The 25481-nt window shown below is 40.2% G+C and overlaps 1 protein-coding gene across 1 annotated transcript in view; it reads left to right on the forward strand.

The window, feature by feature from the left end:
- The window catches only part of nat10 (N-acetyltransferase 10), a 31667-nt gene that overhangs the window by 5835 nt on the left and 351 nt on the right, over nt 1–25481 (forward strand). The window contains exons 8-28 of the mRNA XM_038273895.1: nt 3167–3274; nt 4822–4955; nt 5035–5128; nt 5219–5317; nt 5403–5539; nt 7092–7216; nt 7305–7455; nt 10526–10622; nt 10710–10826; nt 10906–11007; nt 11078–11152; nt 15417–15533; nt 15610–15743; nt 15827–15875; nt 15951–16047; nt 16126–16233; nt 16307–16479; nt 16561–16680; nt 21507–21605; nt 25224–25297; nt 25378–25458. Of these exons, the coding sequence (XP_038129823.1) occupies nt 3167–3274; nt 4822–4955; nt 5035–5128; nt 5219–5317; nt 5403–5539; nt 7092–7216; nt 7305–7455; nt 10526–10622; nt 10710–10826; nt 10906–11007; nt 11078–11152; nt 15417–15533; nt 15610–15743; nt 15827–15875; nt 15951–16047; nt 16126–16233; nt 16307–16479; nt 16561–16680; nt 21507–21605; nt 25224–25297; nt 25378–25458 (2291 nt within the window). The remainder of the gene's footprint in view (nt 1–3166; nt 3275–4821; nt 4956–5034; nt 5129–5218; nt 5318–5402; nt 5540–7091; nt 7217–7304; nt 7456–10525; nt 10623–10709; nt 10827–10905; nt 11008–11077; nt 11153–15416; nt 15534–15609; nt 15744–15826; nt 15876–15950; nt 16048–16125; nt 16234–16306; nt 16480–16560; nt 16681–21506; nt 21606–25223; nt 25298–25377; nt 25459–25481) is intronic.

A 25481-nucleotide genomic window follows, 5' to 3' on the forward strand; every position in this document is an offset into this window, starting at 1 on the left:
AAGTATCGATACTCAAAAAAGTATCGATACTGAAATGTTGTATCCGGATACAATACTCATTTTCAAAGGTATCGATACAGCCATCTAAAGTGCAGAATAGAGGACAATGCACTTTCAGAACACTGTGTGATTGAATAATTCTATGCATTTTTCAGTTTCAGACTTTTTTTGTGCAGCTGCTGAGAATTATTTTTGTTTAACTGGTTTGGCTTTTTATTTTGTAAATTTTTTATCAAGCTTGCTTAATATTGTGCACAGCAAACAACCTCAAAATATTATTCTTATTGTTTTTTTTTTATTTATTTCTTGTATTTTTTTTGTAATGAAAATATTTCTGTTGAATTTTAGAGTCTTTATTTTTATTCTTGTGGTATCGAAAAGGGTATCGAGTATCGAATATTTTACTTAGTATCGGTATCGAGTTGAAAAGTTTAGTATCGTGACAACCCTAATATATATATATATATATATATATATATATATATATATATATATATATATATATATATATATATATATATATATATATTAGGGTTGTCAAAAGTATCGATACTCAAAAAAGTATCGATACTGAAATGTTGTATCCGGATACAATACTCATTTTCAAAGGTATCGATACAGCCATCTAAAGTGCAGAATAGAGGACAATGCACTTTCAGAACACTGTGTGATTGAATAATTCTATGCATTTTTCAGTTTCAGACTTTTTTTGTGCAGCTGCTGAGAATTATTTTTGTTTAACTGGTTTGGCTTTTTATTTTGTAAATTTTTTATCAAGCTTGCTTAATATTGTGCACAGCAAACAACCTCAAAATATTATTCTTATTGTTTTTTTTTTATTTATTTCTTGTATTTTTTTTGTAATGAAAATATTTCTGTTGAATTTTAGAGTCTTTATTTTTATTCTTGTGGTATTGAAAAGGGTATCGAGTATCGAATATTTTACTTAGTATCGGTATCGAGTTGAAAAGTTTAGTATCGTGACAACCCTAATATATATATATATATATATATATATATATATATATATATATATATATATATATATAAAGAATACAGAATCTATAGCTATATACAATATAGAACATATTAAATATGTGTGTGTGTATTAGGGATGGAACGGTTTATGAAAATCGTCCGAACCGTTCGGTTCGACTGTCTCGGTTCGGTTCGTGTGTGTTGCGTTCGGTTCATGCGCTGCTCCTTTTTCTCATAGGCGAAGCGTTTACACTCCAGAGCAGAAGGTGGCGGTACTGCGACCAAAGCCAACCACCAGTAGTAAACAAGAAGAAGAAGCGAAGCAGCTTAGCCGGGTGTAGCAGAAAAAAATCAGTTGTTGTGGAGAATTGTGTGGGTATGGCGAGTGGGAAAGAACAGGAGTTGGAAGACGCGCCAGCAGCACTTTATAGGTCTGCTGTATGGGACCACTTTGCATTTAGAGTGACCTACGATGACGGCGGAAAGAAAGCTGTGGATAAAAGTGCAACAGTGAGCAAGCATTGTGCAACACGTTTTGTTTATGCTAACAGCAACACGACCAACATGTCAGGCTAACCCCGAAATCCCTCATACTCCGTCAGCGCTCCGCCCCGCTGCGCTCCAGACCGGCTGCTCAAAGCAAAGCCTACAGCCTCCACTGAGGCTCCCGTCCGCTCCGCTCTGAGTTCCTTGGAGATGGAGAAAAATAAAAATAATTACAATTCATAATTTTTTTGGGGATTTTTTTTATTAATTTCATAAAAAAAAAATTCATTCATTTTTATTAATTTTTTTATTTTTCGGTGTAACAATCAACATCTACCGAACCGAAAACCGTGACCACGAAACCGAACCGAACCGTGGATTTTGCGAACCGTTCCACCCCTAGTGTGTATGTATATATATTAATCCTATGGTGAACATATGTTAAAAGCCTTAAAATAAATAAATTTTTATATTGCAGTCTAGGGCTGGGCGATAATTCAATAACGATATATATCGATCGATAGACGTGTGGCGCAATAGAAAAAAAGAGGGTCGATAAAAGTTCGATAAAAAAGAAACGCAGTTTTCCTTCCTTCTCATTGTAGCCTAGCATGTAGGTTTATGCTAGTCACTGCTTCCTCCCAACCAATCACAATCGCGGACCCAGGCACGCCGTCACCAAGCGCCGCCCTCTCAAACCACAACACAGAGCACATGAAGCTGTGCAGCAAGGAGAGGCGGAGGAAACTGTTTCAAAGAAGGGTTTTTGTAGTTCGGCAGTCTGGCAGTATTTCAGTCATGGCAAGTCGGACAAAAAACAAACCACAGTCATCTGGAAAATGCGTAGGGAACCAGTGAAAACCAAGTCTGATAACACAACCAACTTTTTTTTTTTGTTATCATCTCAGCCGCTCACACCCGCAGGAGTACGAGCTGTGTAGGCCCCGGCGCCGCTCTACTCCGAGGAATCTTCGGAAAATATATATATATTTTCAGTTCTGGGCAGTTTCCCACGTAGTTCTAACAATTGAGATAAAAATGCTGAGGGGCCAGAAACTTCAAAGTAATAACTCAGGTTAAAGCAGGAAACGGGGGCGGCGGCATTTATTTATTTGTTATATTTATTTTGGTCACTTTTCTGGTCACTTTAGTTTATTCTTTGTCAGTATTTAATAACATAACTCAGGTCTCTTAAGTTATTTTTCTTTAAAACAATTCTGTTATGGTTAAAAAAGTTGGTTAAATAAAGATTTAATTCGAAGTCTGTGTTTGTGTTTTTTATTAAAATTAAATCATTTAGCAATATCATAAAAAGTCCAGGCAGAGCTGCACATAAAATATGGTTTCAAATCTTTTCAATAATTATCGACATCGATCAATATGCATTTTTTTAATCGATAAGCTTTTTTTCTATATCGCCCAGCCCTATTGCAGTCTTATAATCTCACATTAAAAAGTGTCTCTTCCTGCAGTTTTAGTTCAGGTCAGATGTCAAGTTAGCGCTCTGAAGGCTCTGCTGTCTTTCTGTTGCATCCATCAGTATAATCATTTTGGACTAAATCAAAACTTGCAGTGACTTTTCTTTTATTGTTGATCTCTTTGTTACTTTTTCCAAATGAACTAAAACTCTACTCTACATCTGAAAGTTTTCCTTCAGAGTTTTAAACGGTTAGATGTTAACGGTTCACCATCTTCTCTTCAGGAGGACGGTTTATCTCCCAGAGAGCAGGAGCTGAAGGACATTAAGGAATCTCTGCAAGACACCCAGCCTGTCGGCGTGTTGGTGGATTGCTGCAGGACCATGGATCAGGTCAGCTGCTCCGCTCAATGTTCTCACACCCAGTAAAATGAATAAAAATCAGAGTTCATTGGCCAACACTATACCTTCTGGAAGGAAACCAAGTAAAGGAGAAACATCCTTGGGGTTAGGAAGCAGAGCTTCTGTCTCTGCCCTACTAAATGGTTGGGGCTGCTAATGGAATGTCTAAAATATTTACTGATCATTTAGTGGTTTACTCTGAGTTGTTTGGTTCTAGGTTTGATAATGTGATACATTCTTTGAAATTAGGTCAGCTGACTCTCAGAATAGCTAAATTAGTTCCCTACCCATAGATCTATAGCAACCCCTGGTAAAAATGCCTGAGTCAGCGGCCTCGGAGGATGTTCATTCAGCTGTTAATTCTGTAGAAAACAAACGGATCACAGACATGAAACAAAACTGAAGTCATTTCAAATGGCAACGGTTTAGCTTAAAGAAACAGGAAAAGAAACCAAGAAAAAAAAAAGTGGTAGTCCATAACGGTTACTTTTTTAGATCAAGCAAAGGGATAAAAATATGGAATCATGAAAAACAAAAGAACTCCAAAACATCACTCGTATTTCGTTGCACCATCTCTGGCTTTTATAACAGCTTGCAGCCTCTGAGGCATAGACTTAATGAGCGACAAAGAACAAAATGAAGTCACTCCATCATTTTCATCATTCTATCTCTATAGTTCTGCTGCTATAGGCTTAGACTGCTGGAGGACATAGGGACCCCTTTTTCATCATTCTGCTTCATTCTATCTCTATTCTCCCACTCTGCAGAATCTGTTAGTTCAATCTCTAACGTTCTGCTCTCTCTGCTTTTTCTCATAGTAGCTTCATCTGGTCTGTTCCTGTTTGGCTGTGACTCCATCCTGGAGAGAAATATCAGCTGTGCTGCTGCCATCAACACCTTTGTTTCTAGATGTTGGAGCTTGGCCTGTTTTCCAGTGTAGTCCTGTTTCTCTGACTGTGACTAACTGGATGTGCTCTCTTCATCCTCTGACATGGGAGCTGGCTCGGAGCTCGTCTGCCTGGCTGTGTGTTTCCTGGACGGGGCCGCCTGTGGAGCTGGTTGACAGTTGCCTTTTGTATCTATGCTTCTTTTTCTATGTCTGCTTCTGTCTCCTTGAACCCCAGTGGGCCTCAGCAGATGGCCGCTCACACTGAGCCTGGTTCTGCTGGAGGTTTCTTCCTGTTCAAAGGGAGTTTTTCCTCTCCACTGTCGCTACAAGCATGCTTAGTGTGAGGGATTGCTGAAGAGTCAATGAGTCGATGCAATCAGCTGGTTTCCCTTAGAAAGAAAACTTTGAATCAATCTGACTGGATGATCTGGTTGAACTGGAAAGTGACCTGAGATGACTTGATGTGAATTGGAGCTATAGAAATAAACTGAATTGAATTTGAATTTTAGGGGTTGTGCAAAGAGTCCCTTAGCAGATGCATGGCATAATCAGATGTTAAGAGGATCTAAATGCCCTTATGGGTCAGGGTGCACATGCTGAGTGATAAGAAAAACTTAGACCTTATATTTTTACTCTGTGACTCTTGAAGGCGAAGGCTGTGCTGAAGTTTATTGAAGCCGTTTCAGAGAAGACCCTGAGGAGCACCGTTGCTCTCACCGCCGCCCGAGGGCGAGGGAAATCTGCTGCGATGGGACTGGCTGTTGCAGGCGCTGTGGCTTTCGGGTACAGATACAATTAGTCACAGATACACATTTAATTGGCTGTATTATCTCTGATGCATGCTTTGCTTTTTTAAATCCAGCTACTCCAACATCTTTGTAACGTCCCCGAGCCCCGACAACCTCCACACCATGTTCGAGTTCATCTTTAAAGGCTTTGATGCTCTGCAGTATCAGGTAGGTTCCACCTGCATCTTCCTCCCATATATGGTAATAAATCCCCAAATGTTGCAGAGAAGATATAAAACCTCGGTTTTAAATTTGCAGGAGCATCTTGACTATGAGATCATTCAGTCTCTAAATCCTGAATTCAACAAGGCAGTAGTGCGAGTGAACATCTTCAAAGAGCATCGGCAGACGATTCAGGTAACTTAAACCCAGTGTCCTCGTCTTAATTAGACGTTATTACGACGGAGGGCTGAAATACATCTTCCTGCGTTTGTCCCATCAGTACATCCATCCTGGAGATGCAGTGAAACTGGGCCAGGCGGAGCTGCTGGTCATCGACGAGGCTGCAGCCATTCCTCTTCCTCTTGTTAAGAACCTTCTGGGACCGTACCTGGTGTTCATGGCCTCCACCATCAATGGGTCCGTAAGAACATCGTTTATCTCAAACTGCTGCTGAAGCTCAAAAACCCAGAGCATATATGAGAGAATTTAGTCTTTTGATTACAACCTGGGAAAAACTTTCTGGAGATTTTTTGTGACGAGCCAAAACCAGGTCTGCACAGCTGTGTAGTTTAGGCCTAAAGACGCTGTTTTTAAAGCCTCTGTCACACCTTGACCATTTAGACCAGCGCATGTCTGACGTACGAAAAGTCTGGCAAAAACGCTGCCATATGTTGGATAAGTTATGGGTACGTTTAGTATAAGTTATGAGCTCGCTGTAGTACGCTGAAACACTCTGGCACATGTCAGTATATGGCAGGTATGTCGAGAAATTTGGAGCATTTTGAGCGTAGGCCATACATGTGGCATAAGTTACTGGTAAGTTATCTGATCCTTTACATTCGTTAAGTGTAAGTCATGCCAGATTATCCAAAACCTCTGAGTAACTTGTGCATAACTTCTGCGTAACTGAAGAACTTATCTGACGCGTAAAGGCTGTTTTTTGATCAGAAACAGACAGTGCCGCAGACAGGAGGCCTCTGATTGTTCAAATTTACGTCCGCTCTACATGATGCGTATTTCCTGTTTAGCACCTTACTCAGGGTTCCCGCGGGTCCTTAAAAAGTCTTAAAAGGCATTGAATTCTTCAAAATAAAACTAAGGCCTTAATTGGTATTTAAATGTCTTAAATCAGTCTTTCATTGGTCTTAAAAAAAAAGAAAAAAAAAGTTTTTTATATAAAAAAAAAAAAATAACGGTTCTCCATTATTGGTTCCGTCCCGATAGCGGAACCAATAAAGCGTTGTTGCGGCCGGGACATTTGGGAGATGCGCCATTAACTTTTTGTCTGGAAAATATGAGCAAGTGTAAATGTAACCGAAATTGTCTCCAGCCAAGAGTTTCCTCCATGGCTAAAACCAGGGAACATACATGAGGCTCAGTGGATTTAGTGCAAGAAGTCATTCAAGCTCAGAACGATGGGAATTAAGGCAGTGGAGTCGCACATGCGAAGCACGAAACACAAAGCGTCAAAATGGAGTTACAGAGAAACAGCCGGTATTTCGCAGTTTAGTTCCACCCTTGTCTCTGCAACGCCTCCACTTATCACCAAATCAAACATACTAAGAAAACCATAGAAAGAAAAATAGCTGCAAAAAAGACTTAGCACTGGTTATGTTGGGGCTTTAAAACTGATTTGTTTTGTTCCCTGCTAAAACAAAGTTTGTGAATTCAGTTAAATAATTGTTCAAATATATCTGTCATTTGTGTGTTTTTAGCTTTCTTCCTGTATGGGAAGCTTTTCAATATTTGAAACATTAGTGCAGTGGTTTGTGTTAAAATAAACCTTTGGGTTAAGTTGTCGCAAGCAGGTTTTTCTTGTGAATTTGGTCTTAAATTTTTATTTCAAGTGGCATTAAAAAGTCTTAAAAAGTCTTAAATTTAACTTGCCTTATGCTGTAGGAACCTGCCTAAAATGGTGATGTACGGATGGACGGCACTGAGTTGGTACATTTTCTGTTTGCCTCTGCAGGTATGAAGGCACCGGACGCTCTCTTTCTCTAAAGCTGATCCAGCAGCTGAGGCAGCAGAGTGCAGAGAGTCAGCAGAACCTGTCAGCAGAGAACCGGAGCACCAACACAGCAAGACTGGCAGCAGGTTCCTCATTTTTAGCCCCGCCCCCTCCACAGCAGAATGAATATCTCTCTTTGATCTAACCAGCTCCTGTTGTCACGTCTCTGCTCAGCTCGCACTCTGCACGAGGTTTCCCTCCACGAGTCCATTCGTTACGCCCCTGGTGATCCGGTGGAGAGGTGGTTAAATGAACTCCTCTGTCTCGATTGTCTCAACATTCCCAGACTCATTTCTGGCTGCCCGCTGCCACAGGCCTGTGAACTGTATCCTTTATGTTTTCTTTTAGTTAAATTCATCAAATGTCTTTTACATCAATCCTGAAAAATATAATCTTGTATTTTCACTTAGAAATGTTTTAAAAATGTCATGTGTTCTAAATTTTATGCTTTAAAGCAATTAAAAAATGTCTACCGCCTCAGAATGAGCCATTTAAAATTCTGACATAATTAAAAGCAGAACTCACAATAATCTTAATGGGGATTCTGGTCAAATATGTTAAAATATGAGTTTGATACGAAAGTTAAAAAATCCAACTAAATCAACGAAATTTGTTGATTTAGCAACAATGACTTATTTAAAAAAAATACTACAAAGAATCAATAGTTCATTCAGTAGTAATTCGGTATAAACATCAATAACCAAAAAATCCTTAGACTCAACACTGCAAAAAATAAAAATCTAAGTAAGTCGTTATGTCCTTAAAATAAGTGCGTTTTTTCTCGAATTGAGGATGAAAGTGAGACACTTTGCCAATGGAACAAAGCAATTTACATTTAAAATAAGAAAAAACTATTGCATTGTCTTATTTCAAGTTCATATTTTCTAATTATCTTATTTTAAGACTAAAGATACTAATTTCATTGGCAAATCATCTTATTTACCTTCTCAAATTAAGGGTAAATACACTTAATTTAAACATTTTTTTACTTATTTCTAGATTGTTTTTGCAGTGAAAACACTCCTTTATATCAGCAAACAGCCCCCAAAAAACCTAATAACTGAAAGTCCAAAATTGCCCTTTTTTTAAATAATTTTTTTATAATAATTCCCGCAAAGGAGTTCCATATCCTCCGAACTCAAAGCAAAGTCCTGGAAGTGTTTAAGTCCAAAGTCTCATTCCGAAATGAAAAACAAAAACAAACGTCAAAAACAAGATGAGATTTAAAAAATGGTACCACGAAAAATCCCCATAAAGAGAAATAAAGTCCAGATCTTACCAGGAGCGTCTTTCTTTCCCCTTGGCAACGTCTTCTTGCAGCAGGCGGCGTCCTCTGGGTGCAAACTCCGATCAGGTTTATAAATGCCCGTTCTGCGATGCTGGCATGAACTTTAATTGCTGTTCTATACTCTTTTATTTTTTAAAAGTTTTTAACATTCAACCAAAATAAAATCTGCTGTACAGATCCTACAGTGCCTTTCTCTCCTGTCCTTTTTATTGACTAATTTTCTCCACACCAAAAAAAAACAGCATTTTCATACCCAACATCAGTTTTAAGCAGCAGAGATTCAAAATAATAGAAAGAATGAAAGAACGACTGTTCTACCAAATAGTTTATCATCTGAACACTTTAATGTACTTATTCAGGAAAAGAAAACAACATAATGGTTATGCAACATGATGTCTTTCCTTCATTGTAGAGGAATAAAAGTCGTGCTTATTGCTGCTGCACTCATGCTATGTTCACACCGGACGCAGCAGGCGCAGCAAAATCGCGTCTGCTGCTTCATTTTTGCTGCTTGTACCAGTTAGTTCTGACGCGCGGCTGAAGCAGCTTTGCTGCTCTAGCTGCGTGGTGAAAAAGTGTGTCTGACGCGCGTTGGGCGGAGCTACTCTATCCTTTCTTTGCCTTGCAGCTATATTTGCTGTGATCAGTGGGAATAAAGTAGTTTTAATGTTTTAAAGTGAGAAAATCCACCTGAAAACTTGATCATTGCAGTCAGTTCATCCAGATTACCATCCTGCCTTCCAATATTATTTCTGTCGGAGCCGCTCAGACCCCCACATACCAGCGGTGCGCTGTCAGTAGGAATCCCATTCAACAGCAGCCTCTGGCCGGGTCGCCTCCTCGCGGTTCACCGCGGCGGCTGGTAGGTGTTTTTCATCTAAATAATCCGATCTGCAGGCACCAGAATAATAAAAGGGAACATATTCTGCCGGCAGGTTTCTGCATTTTATGTTAATTTATGCGTCAATAAACAGTTTCAGAGGAGCGATCACAGCGCTCTGTGTCATCAGCGATGTGTCTGTCTCACGGTCAGCTCCCAGATCAGCTCCTCTGATTGGTTGACGCGGCGCGTCGAGCAGCAAAATTAAAATTTTTCCATCTCGAACAGCAGCGTGTTTGCGGCCCGTCAGATGCTTAAACGCTCCCGACGCGCTGCGCCTGCTGCTCAACACGCGCTGCGGGACCTTTTGCTGCGCCTTGACGCGCGTCAACCATTGACTTTGCATGTAAACTCGCTGCTTCTGCTGCGTCCGGTGTGAACGTAGCATCAGACCGGTTGTGTTTTTTGCATCAAAGTGTCCTGTTTACAGACACTTAGTCTATGACAGCGGCACCATTAGGTCCAGTGGCGCTTGTGGTGCATCCAAGCATTCTGGCGTTGGAAGCGTCCAATCGTTCGGCGCTGAAGTTCAGTAAATTGAACTTCCCCGGAGCGTCAACCAATCAGAAAAGCTGATCCAGGAGTTTTTTCGGGGGAAAGAAACTACCTGCAAGCTGCCATCAGTTCTGCAGACATTCTGCATATGAAAAATAAAATACTTTTCAAAGGAGTTAAACTCCAAAGGCAATAGTTTTATATCCAAGTACTATGTAGTTCTTCATATATATATATATATATATATAATTTTTATATATTTTTATTTTGGGACAATATCGTCTAATAAACAGTACATTTATATACATGTTTAAGTCAGAATGTTTTGAGATTTAAATATAATTTCCTTCAACTTTAAAGGTTTTTCTGTGACATGACATCACTAGAGGAACTCTTTCTAACGTGTATAAACATCTTTATGAGGAGCTGGTTCTCCATCTTGGTCCTCAAAGCTTCCATCCTACATGTTTTAGATGCGTCTGCTCCAGCATTGCTGATCTAAATAGCTGTACTACCCGCCTGGCGTCCTGTCAAGTCTTAAAGAGACCTTTTATTCAGCTGTTCATTGAAGTCTGGTTACAGGGAGACATTTAAAACCAGGACTGTTGCTTCTCTGACGGATTAAACTAAACATCCCCCTTAAAATGATTAATATCATGAATGTAACCTGTAGGTAAGATGATCCCGTCTCCACTAGATGTTACATGTTTTTTCTTAACTCGCACTGTCCAGATATTATGTAAACAGAGACACGCTGTTCTGCTATCACAAGGCGTCTGAGGCCTTCCTACAGAGGCTGATGGCTCTCTATGTGGCGTCCCACTACAAGGTGATGCTTCCTTTCTGCAGCCAATCATCACTCCTCATACTGGTGTCCTCTTTGCTGACCTGCTGGGTTTTTTCCTTGCTGCTCCAGAATTCGCCTAACGACCTGCAGCTGCTGTCGGACGCTCCGGCCCATCACCTCTTCTGCCTCCTGCCGCCTGTTCCTCCCACACAGAACTCTCTACCTGAAGTCCTCGCTGTGGTGCAGGTATTATGTGGCGCCTACTGCAGGTCTGCTCAGGAAAAAAAAAAGTGTTTAGACTGTTTTTTTTTTTTTTCTCTTTGAGGTTTGTCTTGAGGGAGAAATTTCCAGGCAGTCGATCCTCAACAGTCTGTCTAGAGGGAAGAAGGCGTCTGGAGACCTTATTCCCTGGACTGTATCGGAGCAGGTATCCAGAGAGCCACAAGCAAACTGTCCACGGTTCTATGATCAACTGACGACTTCTTTCCTCCCAACAGTTCCAAGACCCAGACTTTGGCAGCCTGTCGGGGGGCCGAGTGGTTCGCATTGCTGTCAATCCAGACTACCAAGGGGTAAAAATCCTCCTCTGAGTGTTTGCTTATATGTTATCATCAGGTGGTGGAGCTATTTTAACAATAAATCACATTTCCTTCTAAAACTAAATGTCAGCTTTGCCTGTAAGGGGTCTTTTTTTTTTACTGAAGCCCTTTTTTCTGTCTGTTCCTTCCTGCCTTCTATCCTCCCATCATTCCTTCCTTTATTCCTTCTTTCCATCTTTTTATCTTTCCTTGTTTTAAATTCTTACCTTTTTTGGTTCTTCATATTATGTCTAAACATATCAGCTATAAATTAACAGTAAAAGTTTGTATTATATATTTTAAAATAACAGCAGAGGTCTTAGGAGTTTGGAAGGCTGACTCACAAACCGTGTGGAAAGCTAAAGTTAAAACAGTTTCTGTAGATACAGAATAAAACGTATCTAAATATTGAATCTACCTGCATATAAAGTAAACTTTTAAACTGCACTGATAGAAGATATACTAGTGGTTACTAGTAGAGCTGCAAAAGAACAGAACTTTATTGCTACAAAGAAATCTGTTTTGAACCAACTCCCTTTTTGTTATTTTAATCTTTCTAAGAAATCTGCATCAAACGTAGCAGGAGATCACATTGTCCATAAGCTGTTCGTTTATATGGTCACTTATTTATATGTTCAGTACATCTTTGCAGTGCAAGTGCAATAATCAGTCAACTACTGTGTAATCTTCCCTTAGCTCTGTGCAGAGATTTTTATATCTAAGGGAAAAATATTCCTACAATTCAACTTTTTTTTTCTTTTTTTTTATGCTTTTTTTGTACTATATACAATCTTATCATATTTTTTATCTTTGATGGCATCCTGCTTTAACCCTCTATAAGCCTCTATAACCAGAATTTCCCTGAAGGCGTAATCCTAGGGGATAAATAAAGTTGAGTCTAAGTTTGTAAACGAACGGCTTCTTAAACATGGCATCCAGGCAGTGAGACAAACGCATAGAAACGGATATTTAAACCGCTCTATTTGAATTATTTCACAGCTGTAATTATTTTTATTCGGCTGAGTTTGAATGAAGAAAATTTAACAGCCTCCTAAAATTTTTATTACAAATAATAGTGCAGTAACATGTACTCCATTTTTCTGTCCATCCTGTTACAAAATGATCAGTACTAAATAATTAAAAAAATTAAGGTATTAAGAGGTTGGAAAATGTATATTGTTTTAAGACACAATTTTTTTAAGTGTCCAAAGTTGTCATTTCTAGATTTAAAAGTCTGAAATATATATCTTTTCCAGTAAAATGATGTGAGCTGCATAGACAGATGTTTTCACTTGGTTTGAGAAGCTTTTCCCACTTTTTTGCAGTGTACTACGAAAGAGGCCTGAAACAATTAATCAGATTAATCAATTATTGTAATGATCATCAACTGATTCAGTAATCGATTAATCGTTAACTGGAGTGTAGAGACTGTAAAACATGCCTTTAGCAGACAGAGCGAAGAGTTATAACAAGATTGTAAAATAATATGTAAACATTTTGCATTTAAACTAAAAAGAACATTTTATCTGTCAATATGTTATACCCAGAACTCCTCAAGTGGAAAAATTTGAGTTTCACTTGGTTTAACATTTGTTAAAAAAAAAAAAATTCTTTTTTTTTTTGTTAAAAAAAATAAAAAATCAACTAATTAATCGATTTACAAAATAATTGTTAGTTGCAATGTAGTTTTTTTTTTTTGTGTGTGTTTGCAGCTGTATTTCTAACACATCTGTTAGATTCTATTTACAACAGAAACGCTAACCTCTGCTGCTGCTAAAATGGAAAAACATTTTAGATCTAATGATGTCTGGAACTCTTAATTATTTAGATTTTGATCTATAGAATTTAGCCAAGATTTAAATGTGCTTTTAGTTTTGCATGTTTTAAATTGACATCTTAATAATATAAAAGCTGATATTAGCTGGTTAGTTGTTTATATGTTTGGCTTAATAATTCTGGATTAGAAACTTATTCGGATGGAAGTTGATCCTTTAGTTTCAGCAGCATGAGGGTCTTTGTTTTCTGAGACGAAATATTTTCAAATGGATTTTTTTAATTTTTTTTGAAAAAGCTCCTTTTAAGCCAGCTGGCCAGCAGTGTGTGATGTAAGGAGCAGTTTTTTAAAGTTTGCTGAACTCGATGATTTTAAAGCGTAGGAACGGTATGATGTAGATCTTTCTGAAACTTAGTAAAGGTTTGACCACCAACAAAGAGACTCATTTCCAAGGACATTAAATCACAATTACATCCAATATGTGTGTTTTCTGGACGGGGAACAGTTGCCTTTTGTATCTATGCTTCTTTTTCTATGTCTACGTCGGCCTCAGCAGATGGCCGCTCACACTGAGCCTGGTTCTGCTGCAGGTTTCTTCCTGTCAGTGATGGGACTAACGCTGATACCTTGTTTTAGTAACGAGTAATCTAACTAATTACTTTGACTGTAACTATATCGCAGTTACCATTGCTGACACCCCGTTACTGCGCGTTACTCAGGTCGCACAATTAACAATTCTTTCATGATAGGACTCGTGCGCGCCTTGTCATGAGAGAGGGGAGGATGAGAATGGCTGATGAATAGTGAGATTCCGTGTGTCAGTTGGGTAGGTGGGTGTTTCTGCTGGCGGGTGTTAACGTACAGCACACACAGAGAGATGGAGAGTGAGGAGGACTCCAGCAGCAAAACAACGTTTTCCAGATGGAAATACCGGTGTTACGTCGAGCTGCGTTTCCCCATCAGATACGGTTTCCCCTGCATCTCCGCACAGCACAGGCGGCACGATTCACCGCGCAAGCGACAGGAAACGCGCATGCTAGCTAAAGGCGCGTAACAGTCGCCCTTTCTATATGGAGAAAGGGAGAAATCTGGATGGATGGATACTCTGCCTTTTCAACCTACTGTATTTTTTATTTTAAGCATTATTTGATTGCCTTTGTGGCAGGGATGGAGATCCATATTTTATGTCACACATAGAGTATACATCTAGATAGTATCTATAACAACCCAAACACAGGATTTCAGAATTAGACATCCCCAGTTATTAATTTCATATACTCACCAGCAGAGATGGGAAGTAACGAAGTACAAATACTTCGTTACTGTACTCAAGTAGATTTTTCTGATATTTTTACTTTACTTTACTACTTATTTTTATGGCAGCTTTTTACTTCTACTCCTTACATTTTTACACAAATATCTGTACTTTCTACTCCTTACATTTTAGTTTTGAATCATTTCAATGGAGTTACCGTTATTATTTTTCACGTCATCAATACCAAATTCAATCTAATTGGATGGGAATCTACGTTGCATTTGACGCACCACTACAAGATGAATCGACAGATTCGGCGGTATTCATTGGCGGCAAATCATTGCAGCTTGGTGGCGGTGGCGTTAGCATAGTAGCATGGACGACGAGATGATTGAAAATGAACACAACGGAGATCTAGTCCTATTGGCAGACATCCATTTAAAATGTAGGCAACGGCATGAAAAAAGTGGTTTCTACTTTTACTTTTATACTTTAAGTAAATTTACAAGCCTGTACTTTGTTACTTTTACTTGAGTAAAGAAGTTTAATCAGTACTTCCACTTTTACCAGAGTACTTTTTAACACAAGTATCTGTACTTTTACTCAAGTACGGAAAGTGAGTACTTTTGCCATCTCTGCTCACCAGATCTGAATGACCTGTTAAAAAACTTCCCATGGCGTTCCCCTCTGATGTCATTTACGTTGAGTTGCAATAAATGCTAAACTCTCTGCAGGTTCATGTCTTTGTCGTCCGCTCTATTCAGCTGGCTTTGGAAACACGCGGCGAGAAGGTGGGGGCCGGGTGGTGAGGGTTACGGGGGCGAGAAACGCAAAAGTAACGCAATAGTTACTTTTGCTAGAAGCTAGTTACTTTTGTTGTTGAGTAACTCAGTTATTTTTTGGGAGAAGTAACTAGTAACTAGAACTAATTACTTTTTCAAAGTAACGTGCCCAACACTGCTTCCTGTTAACAGGGAGTTTTTCCTCCCCACTGTCGCTACAAGCATGCTTAGTGTGAGGGATTGCTGAAGAGTCAATGAGTCGATGCAATCAGCTGGTTTTCCTTAGATGGAAAACTTTGAATCAATTTATATGATTTAGTTGAAATGCAAAGTTCCTTGAGATGACGTGTTGTGAATTGCCGCTTTATAAATAAACTGAAATGAATTAAATTAGAAGTAGAAAAAAAAAAAATCACCTGATTTAAGTGGACCTCCCTGGTTCAACAGATGGGTTACGGCTCCAGAGCTCTGCAGCAGCTGCAGATGTACTACGAAGGCAAGTTTCCCACCATGGATGAGAGCGTGCAGCCGGCCAGCACCCAGATCACCTCTGTCAGCAGCGAGGTAAGAGGAAGCGGCTCTGCCGTCTATCAGAAGGCCTCCTGATCCGATTCAAGCGTGCATGTCTGTCGGCTTCCAGGCGGTCAGTCTGCTGGAGGAGGTGGTGACTCCTCGGAAAGAGCTTCCTCCTCTGCTGCTGAAGCTCAGTGAGAGAAGAGCCGAGAGGCTGGACTATCTGGGAGTTTCCTATGGACTCACAGCTCAACTGCTCAAGTGAGTTCAATATAAGAAGATGGGTAACAGTGCTGAAATATTTAGGTGGGTTTTGGGTGTTTGACCTGTTTGGTGTCTTACAGGTTCTGGAAGAAAGCAGGTTACACTCCGGTCTACCTAAGACAAACACCTGTAGGTGCTCGTATTAGACCCGTTTTATTTTTGGGTGTTTAACTCCTAATTCATGACGTATTTTCTTGCGCTCAGAACGAGCTGACGGGGGAGCACTCCTGTGTGATGCTGAAGGAGCTGAGCACGGAGGAGGCTTCAGAGCAGAGCCTGTGGCTGGCTGCTTTCTGGAAAGGTGAATTTGACTCTGCCACCTGAACAGCTCAGGGTCGCCATCATCCCTCTGCGCTCCATCTGAGGATTTTTCTCTCAGATTTCCGCAGGCGCTTCCTGTCGCTGCTCTCCTACCAGTTCAGCAGCTTTCATCCCAGCCTGGCGCTCAACATTCTGCAGAATAAGAAGTTAAAGGAGGAGGCAAAACGTAAGATTGTTCATCTTTAGTTTCTGCAGCGAATCGCTTCAGCCGATCTGACTTTCTTCTGATCTCCAAACAGCTCTGAGCAGCTCTGAGCTGGCGGCCCACTTCACCCCGTATGACCTGAAACGGCTGGAGCTGTATTCCAGGAGCATGGTGGACTACCACCTCATCATGGACCTGATCCCGACCGTCGCTCGCGTCTACTTCCTCAAGCAGCTGGGCGACGTCTCCCTCTCAGCAGCACAGTGTGTAGGTTCTTACATAGCATCCCTCTTCCCCGCTTTTCTTTTATTGTAACTGGATGCTGATTGGCTGATGGGTCCTGTCCAGGCGCTGCTGCTGGGAATCGGACTGCAGCACAAATCTGTTGAGCAGCTAGAGAAAGAAATCGAGCTGCCGAGCTCTCAGCTCATGGGTCTCTTCAACCGTCTCATCCGTAAATTTGTGCAAGTGAGTTTCTCCTGATTTTTGTGGAAAAAAGGTCCATCAGAATCGTCCTGTTGGATAAAAACATATATTGTATCATCAGAAATTGTATATATATTTTTTTTAGAGTAGTGCTTTCCAATTTTCCATATGTAGAGATTCTGCTGGGAACATCTCAGAGTTCATGAAGGAAATAATTAGGGATGCACGATATTGGGATTTTGGCCGATATCCGATATGCCGATATTTTAAAACTCTTGTAGCCGATAACCGATATCGATACCGATGTTAAAGCTGGACAAAAATAAGTAGTCATTGAAAATAGCAGTTTTGTTATCCATTTCTGACACTTTGAAAAATAATATACCGTATTTTCACGACCATAAGGCGCACCGTACTAAAAGGCGCAGTCTAAGTTATGTGTGCCATTTCTGTATTTAACACACACATAAGGCGCACCGGACTATAGGGCGCGTTTTTTATATACAGGTACATGTCCTCTACTACCTTTAAATAGCTCTACTGCGTATTTAAAAATACAGCGGGGGCAAAACTGAGTATGACTGTGCTTTATTCATGTATTTATTACAAACTATTAATCAAACCTGGGTGCTGGCCATGAGACAGACACATCGCAGATGACACAGCGCTGTGATCACTCCTAAATTAACTTAAAATCCTGAAACCTGCCGACGGAATATGTTCGCTTTTTTGGGTGCCTGCAGTTTAAATTATTTAGATGAAAAACACCTGCCATCCACCGCGTGAACCCGGAGGCTGCCCGGCCTAGAGGCTGCTGATGAAAGGATTTCTCCTGTCGGTGCACCGCTGGTATGTGGGGGTCTGAGCGCCTCCGACAGAAATAGATAATCTGGATGAACTGACTGCAATTATGAAGTTTTCAGGTGGACTTTCTCACTTAAAAACATATTAAAACTACTTTATTCCCCCTGATCACAGCAAATATAGCTGCAAGATTTAGATTATTTAGATGAAAAAACACCTGCCAGCCACCGCGGTGAAGAGGAGGAGACCCGCCCAGAGGCTGCTGTTGAATTAAGTTTTCAGGTAGAAAAATAGAGCGGGAGCAAAACTGAGTATGATTGTGCTTTATTCATGTATTTATTACAAAGTATTAATCGAACCCATCAAAGTCATCATCCTCTGTTTCTGAATTAAACAGCTGCGCTAAATCAGACATGCCAATTTCCCCTTCTTCGCTGTCAGTCACTTTCCGTGCAGCGCGGCTCCTCAGAAATAATGCCGGCTTTTGCAAAAGCTTGAACAACAGAGCCAGCAGACACGTTAGTCCAAGCATCTACAATCCATCCGCAAACGGTGGCGTAACTTGGCCGGCGCTGCCTTCCACTTATCCTGAAACTGTGGTCTCCGTCTGTCATTCATCGCTCCCACGCCGCTCGCAGCCTTACTTTGAACGGCCACTTCACACCGATGTCGAGCGGTTGAACAGCGAGCACAGGGTTAATTTGTTTCCCCATGTTTTTCACATCAGCTGTGAGATGGGCACGCATGGAGTTACATATTAACAGCGATGGTGATGAGTGGGAAAAAAAACACCTGGTCTCCTTACATTCAGCCACTCTTTCATCATCTCCTCAATGAAGTGGTCTCAAAAGTCGCAGTTACAACACATTCCGTAAAAATTCAAAAAATATCCACTGGACTTGGTTTTCAAGATTTGAAGACGTTTCGCCACCCCTCCAGGAAGCTTTTTCAATTCAAATGTCTGGATCCGCAGTGAGTTTGAGTCTTATATAGACAACGCCTTGTATCGCTTGGAAACATGCAATAGAAACCGATGAATGGGTCGTTAGTTCCATCGTTAGCCTGTAATATCTGAAACTGTCTATGATTCTAGGGGTCGGTCGTTAAAGGGGGGATTGTCATTAAGGGGGGGATTGTCTCCTGTATTTCTGGTATTCCTGGTTTCAGGTATTACAGGAGACAATCCCCCCCTTAATGACAATCCCCCCTTTAACGACCGACCCCTAGAATCATAGACAGTTTCAGATATTACAGGCTAACGATGGAACTAACGACCCATTCATCGGTTTCTATTGCATGTTTCCAAGCGATACAAGGCGTTGTCTATATAAGACTCAAACTCACTGCGGATCCAGACATTTGAATTGAAAAAGCTTCCTGGAGGGGTGGCGAAACGTCTTCAAATCTTGAAAACCAAGTCCAGTGGATATTTTTTGAATTTTTACGGAATGACTATGACCTGGATGACTGAGAACCTTCATCAGCAGTTACAACACACATAGGGCGCACTGCACATTTTGAGGGGAAAAAACAAATGTTTAAGTGCGCCTTATAGTCGTGAAAATACGGTACTCAAATATATTTTCATATGCTGATATCAAATAGATTTTTAAAAACGCGGTATCGATCTATTTTACTTTCAAAATCTCGTGAAATTTCATCGTTCTGTTACAAACTCGTGATATTTTTTGCAAATTCTTGTGAGATTTTGTTAGTAAAATAGATCGATACCGCATCAATATATCAACATATAAAAATATGGCAAAAGTTCGCGAATTTTCGGGGGATTTCGTAGCATAACGATGACATATAGCAATATTTCATTAGTAAAAGAGATTGATGTGGTGTTTTTGAATATATCAGCAGCAATATAGCAGCAATATATCAGCATATGAAGGTATTGGGATATTTTAATGTATCAATATTTTTTCCCTCGTCTTTAGAAGTTTTAGGTCTGTAAAAAAGAAGTTTTTGAGGAAGAAGAAGTAGTATTTTTTTTTTCTAGACTTTAGAAACTCAGAAGCTGATCAAATATCGGGTTAAATATCGGTGGGGTGGCCGATGTCCGATATTCAGTTTTAAGGCCGATACCGATAGGGGGCCCATTATATCGTGCATCCCTAGAAATAATCCATTCATGATGTTTTCAATTTTATGTACCAGAAAAAAAAGACATTTTGCAGCAGATAATATGAATGAATTCCAATCTACTAATAGATGGAAAGCCTTTCTTTTGAAAAAGCATGTTCAAAAGAGGATTTATCTTTGGTAATAACATTGTTAATTAGAACGGTAAAATTAAGGAGTATGAGGAATTTAGAATTATATATATTTGATGCTTCTTCAAACTTTTCTTTTAACCAACTAAATGGAGTAATGGGGAAAAAAAAGAACAATGGAACTACTAAACTAAATGTTTGAAAAAAACCTCCAATAAGAAACTAATTGGCAAAAGGGAATTAAAATAAATAGTAAAATATAAAGATCTTATTTAATAAAAAAAATCACTGATGGTTACCCCATATGGAACACGTATGGAAAATGGGAGGATTACTTTGACTGTCGTGGGATAAAATATTTAAATTAATTTATAAAACTAAATCGTTATTTTCAAATTAAAATCATCTACAATTTCTTACCCACTAGGAAAATGTTAAAGCTTTGAATTATCATAGAGTCAGATGGTTACCGTTTCTGTTGTCAGGGTCTGAATCTGCATTTATTTTTGATTTTGTCATATTGTGTCTCTATTTTGGGTGGAAGTTTAAAAAAAAAGTGTTTAAGGATTGGTCTGTTTTCTAGGAGAGTTTATAAACAGTCAAGACGTAGATTAGGGTTCCCGCAGGTCCTTAAAAGGTCTTAACAGGCGTTGAATTCTTCAAAATAAAACTAAGGCCTTAATTGGTATTAAAATGTCTTAAATCCGTCTTTCATAGATCTTAATTTTTAAAACATCATAAATAGGATTATTTTTATTATGATTTATTTTTGTAATCTTAATAAAACATTAAAATTGACCTTTTTTTTTTTTATTTAAAAAAAATAACGGCTCTCCATTATTGGTTCCGTCCCGATAGCGGAACCAATAAAGCGTTGTTGCAGCCGGGACATTTGGGAGATGCACCATTAACTTTTTGTCTGGAAAATATGAGCAAGTGTAAATGTAACCAAAATTGTCTCCAGCCAAGAGTTTTCTCCATGGCTAAAACCAGGGAACATACATGAGGCTCAGTGGATTTATGCAAGAAGTCATTCAAGCTCAGAACGATGGGAATTAAGGCAGTGGAGTCGCACATGCGAAACACAAAGCGTCAAAATGGAGTTACAGAGAAACAGCCGGTATTTCTCAGTTTAGTTCCACCCTTGTCTCTGCAACGCCTCCACTTATCACCAAATCAAACATACTAAGAAAACCATACAAAGAAAAATAGCTGCAAAAAAGACTTAGCACTGGTTATGTTGGGGCTTTAAAACTGATTAGTTTTGTTCCCTGCTAAAACAAAGTTTGTGAATTCAGTTAAATAATTGTTCAAATATATCTGTCATTTGTGTGTTTTTAGCTTTCTTCCTGTATGGGAAGCTTTTCAATATTTGAAACATTAGTGCAGTGGTTTATGTTAAAATAAACCTTTGGGTTAAGTTGTCGCAAGCAGGTTTTTCTTGTGTTTCTTTTGAATTTGGTCTTAAATTTTTATTTCAAGTGGAATTAAAAAGTCTTAAAAAGTCTTGAATTTAACTCGCCTTATGCTGTAGGAACCCCTTAGTTAATTTAATAATTGTTCTTGGTAAAAGGTTTATCTTTAAAGCCAAAAGTAGATTTTTACTTGGTATTAAATTTTTAAAAAACGTTTATTCAGCATTATTTAACTTTACAAAGTTATATGGTTTAAACTGATGGGAAGTTCTCAAATGTTTATTCTGAAAATGTCATGTGAGTGAGTATGAGGGGAGGGAGGCTTTTGGGTTGGTAGATTATCTCTGTAAATGTTTTTTGTTTTATCATTTATGTTGATTTAATTAGAAGAATAAAAAACCTCCATCTCAACGCTCTGACTCTGCTGTAGGTTTTCACCAACATCCAGGAAAAGGCCATCGAAGCTGAGATGGTTTCTACTAAAGACGTCAGCATGGAGCCGACCGTCAGGAGCCTCAGTGAAGATCTGGTATGTGACCTCGATGATGCGCCTCTCAGCTGATGTTTTCAACATTTCTGAAGATCCGTTTTTCTTTTGAATCATTTTCAGAACTTCCACATTTTTTATTCACATAAACCACATTTTAATCTTATACATGGGAACATGTGTGTCCAGCAAAGATGACACAGCTTGGTCTGATTTCTCTAATGGAAGTTACATCAAAGATCTCAGTTAAAGTTAACACAGTTAAAAAAAAAAAAGTGGCACCAACAAGGTGATTCCCAAAGAGCTGCTGGATTCAGTAGGTCAGAGGTCCGGGCCCAACCTGATTTTAAGGCACACTATGGAAAATTTTTCAGTTAATTAATGTGTTCCATAACGTTTTGGATGATTAAATGAGTCATTTCAGGTCGAACAAAGGTTTTCTCGGCCGCCCTGGTGGTCTGTAGGGGAAATACCGTACTTGCAATTGCAGGAGCCCTCGGCCCGCACCCACAGGCTCAGAAGTCTCGTGCATCGCGAGAGTCGGTCTTGCTTTACAGTGAGAACTGCTACACGCCCCCAGTGGAAGGCATGCTCGTTGCTAGCGCAGTGGCGATACTTGTGCATTTATCATGGCGGAACCAGCGAGAAAACAGCGAAAGCCCATGTCGGAGCAGTTTTCAAACTCGAAAATTGGAACAAAATAGTCACTCACCGCAGTAGACATGGTGATTCGTTGCGTTCGCCTGTCTGCTAAGCTCAAAACAACCGCGCCTGGCTTGACGGAGAAACCAGGAGAACAGCTGAGCATATTTACGACAGTGCACTTTTACTTTCACCCTCTGGGGGGAGCCTCGCTGGAAAATCAACACCGGTTGCATAGTATACCTTTAAAACATTTACAAATTACTGCATGTTGTCTGATGACTATCTAAACGTCACTTGCGCCTCTTCTCCTGTTAATACGGTAAAGCCCTCCGGAGCGTCCGGCTCCAGGCTGCACGTGATCAAAATCATCCAATGAGCTGTCAGTCTGGGTTGCTGCTGCTGCTTCTTATAGACACATCAGGCAAACCTGTGGCAAGCCGGGCGATGGGAAAGAAGGAGAAGATGACATCAGCGCGGCGCTCTGCCCCGTGCAGAGTACTTCTGTCGTGTTAATCAATGAGAACTGTTCCATATCCACTGCTACTCCTCCGCACATCACCGTCCACGTACGTCTTCTCCATCCGTCACCATCAATATATGGAGCTGAGCTCTTTTTGCTCCGCTCCGGCAAGGTCAAGATCCGCAATCGTATCAAACGGGAAAGAGAAAAGCGAGAAGATCCTGTTTTTCTCAAATTAAAATACAGTAACGACAGATCAGTAACTACAAATTAGGGCATAATTTCTATATATTCCCCAAAACTATGAAAGTTTAATAAAATTATTGGATGTAAGCTATTGGTACTTCAACAGACCAGGAAGCAGATTTCTCATCTTGATGGAAATATTTATTTTATACCAAGAGGCTTAAATGTTTCATCAAATGCAGTCCTTCCAAGAACGCGTCTCAAAACTTCAAATCCTGAACCAACAATTCGATTATTTTCGATACTCAAGAATACACCAAAATACGATTCTATTCGATTAATCGGTTAAATTTTTATTTTCAGTTTATTTTTTTACACCTAACCCCTTGCTCACACTGGCTCCGGTGCGGTTACCGAGCCGACGGAGACCGCAACTCCAGCACACCCCCTCTCACACCGCCCTTTTGACTACGGTGCGGTGCGGCTCTGCGGCTCCGGCAACAGGTCCGGAGATTTAACAGAAGTTCACTTGAGTTCACGTAACTTCACGCAATAACACGGCCCAAATAAGGATATTTGCGAGAGCTTGTTGCGGAGGGCTCCGGCACGCCGCAAGGATAGCTTTCTTGCAGAATTTTCTGCAGCGCCGGAGTGTCTCGGTAACCGCAGCCGGACAGCTCAGCAGCCGGTGAGAGAGGTTTACGTCTTTTTAATGACTTGGAATCACTGCGGCGCCGCACCCACCGCACCGCAACGGTAAGACCGGAGTCGGTGTGAGCCGGGGGTTACAGGCTAAACATAGTTTCCAGTTTGAAATTAATAAATGAAAGCTGTAATATCGTTATGCATTTTTTTTTTTTTTTTTAGAAACAACAGCAAATTACAGAAGTAGAAAAATTGCATCAAAAAATACTGCAAAAATACTGCACATAATCAGTGCAATGAGTGCAAGGCGATACCTCGGCTCCAGACGTCCCGCCCCCTCCACAGACGCTCCGCTGCTCCTCTCCCAGATTGTAGCTGACCGCAGACAGTGCCGCAGACAGAAGGCCAGCTTGTTTTGTTTTTATGACCGAAATTGCGGAAAACAACTCTTGAAGTTGGACCCGCTAGAAGAGCGAGGTGCGCGAGAACGCTGGGACCCTTTTTCCACCTGGATCTCCGCTCTTTTTGGCCCTCATGTCCCTCTGTCGTCGGACTAAACTCGCCCCCACTTCCTCGCTGCCTCGGCCGTATCTAGACCCACAGCGTGTAGCTCAGACCACGCTTCAATATTGAGCATAATTTTAAAATGTCTGTGTCAAGCTCACTGCAACACACTGCTGTAAGAGTATAACCAGGAGGCGAGGTAGGAGGGCAAAATAGGTTTAGCGCCACCGCAGCACGGGAGGAGAATTACGCCCAGGAGCAAATGGATAAAAATAGACCGGAGGGAGAAAAAAAAACATGAATCGATTCTCTTGCGGACGTATCGATGCATCGGATTGTTGGCTGTTGGATTGATGCATCGATACAAAACGATTATTATTTACACCCCTAATCATTTTATTCGCATAATGACTCAAAAATCACCTACATTCGAATAAAACGAGCCAAAAGCATACTCTGCGCCATTTTTGTTGTTTTGTACACATTCTTGCGTGATTTGAAAAATGCGCGTGATTTTTGAGTCCAGGAATTGGTGCGAATCAGTCACATTTTTTTTCGACTTGACAGGCTAAAAAACAACATGGTAATAAAATGTAAGTACAGTAACACACCCACCTCCCATTTCACCCTCCATCAGAGATCCTCTTTACCCACCACCCATCCTCATCCATTCACTAAACATCCAAAAAAAATTTAAAAAACAAACATGTTTCATTGATATATATACAAAAATGCACTATACTTATCAAACATTATACTGGGCAAGTAAAAATTGTTTCTGGGGAAATAAAATGTGAAAATCCTTAACGTCAACCCCTGTTTATATAAACCAATTTTTCATGATCCTAGTTATCGCTGTTACAAAAATCCACAACAAAAAGAAAATATCTGGGCAGAAGCTGCACATATGCTGGATGCTGATTTTTTTTAATATATTAAATTAAGCGTTCATTTCTGCATGTTTTGCTCCTATGAATTTAATAATAATAATATAGCGCATGCTCTCCTCAAGCTCCGAGGAAGTCTGAGCGGAGCAAGAAAGGAGGAACAGCGAGGCTGAAGACTTTTCACATGTGGTTTAAAACGGAGTGGATTTCAGGGTTAACCTTTAAAGGATAGCTTTGACATAAATGCTTTTAAAACTATTTAAAGTTTTTGAAATGCTTTGGGCCTCTTCTTCCAGCTGTATCGCTTAGTTTGTGTCTGAATTTGATTCGTAGACCGAAGCTGCCAAAGAGTTTGAGGACCGACGAAAAAAGGATCTGGAGAAAGTGAAAGAAATGCACCTGGAAGAGTGAGTCTGAGTCCGAACCGTCCAAATTTACCCGCTAGAATTTAAGCGCCTGAATCAGCGATGGCTTCCTTTGTTTTCAGGTACAAGATCCGTGGAGACGACGAAGAGTGGGACCAGGTACTGAAGAAGGCGGGGAGCACGGCTGTCGTCAGCATCAAAAGGTGCAGCATCACCCCATAAACAG

The sequence above is a fragment of the Cyprinodon tularosa genome, unplaced genomic scaffold (genome assembly GCF_016077235.1).
Source record: "Cyprinodon tularosa strain WSP-4 unplaced genomic scaffold, ASM1607723v1 ctg898, whole genome shotgun sequence".
Lineage (NCBI taxonomy): Eukaryota > Metazoa > Chordata > Actinopteri > Cyprinodontiformes > Cyprinodontidae > Cyprinodon > Cyprinodon tularosa.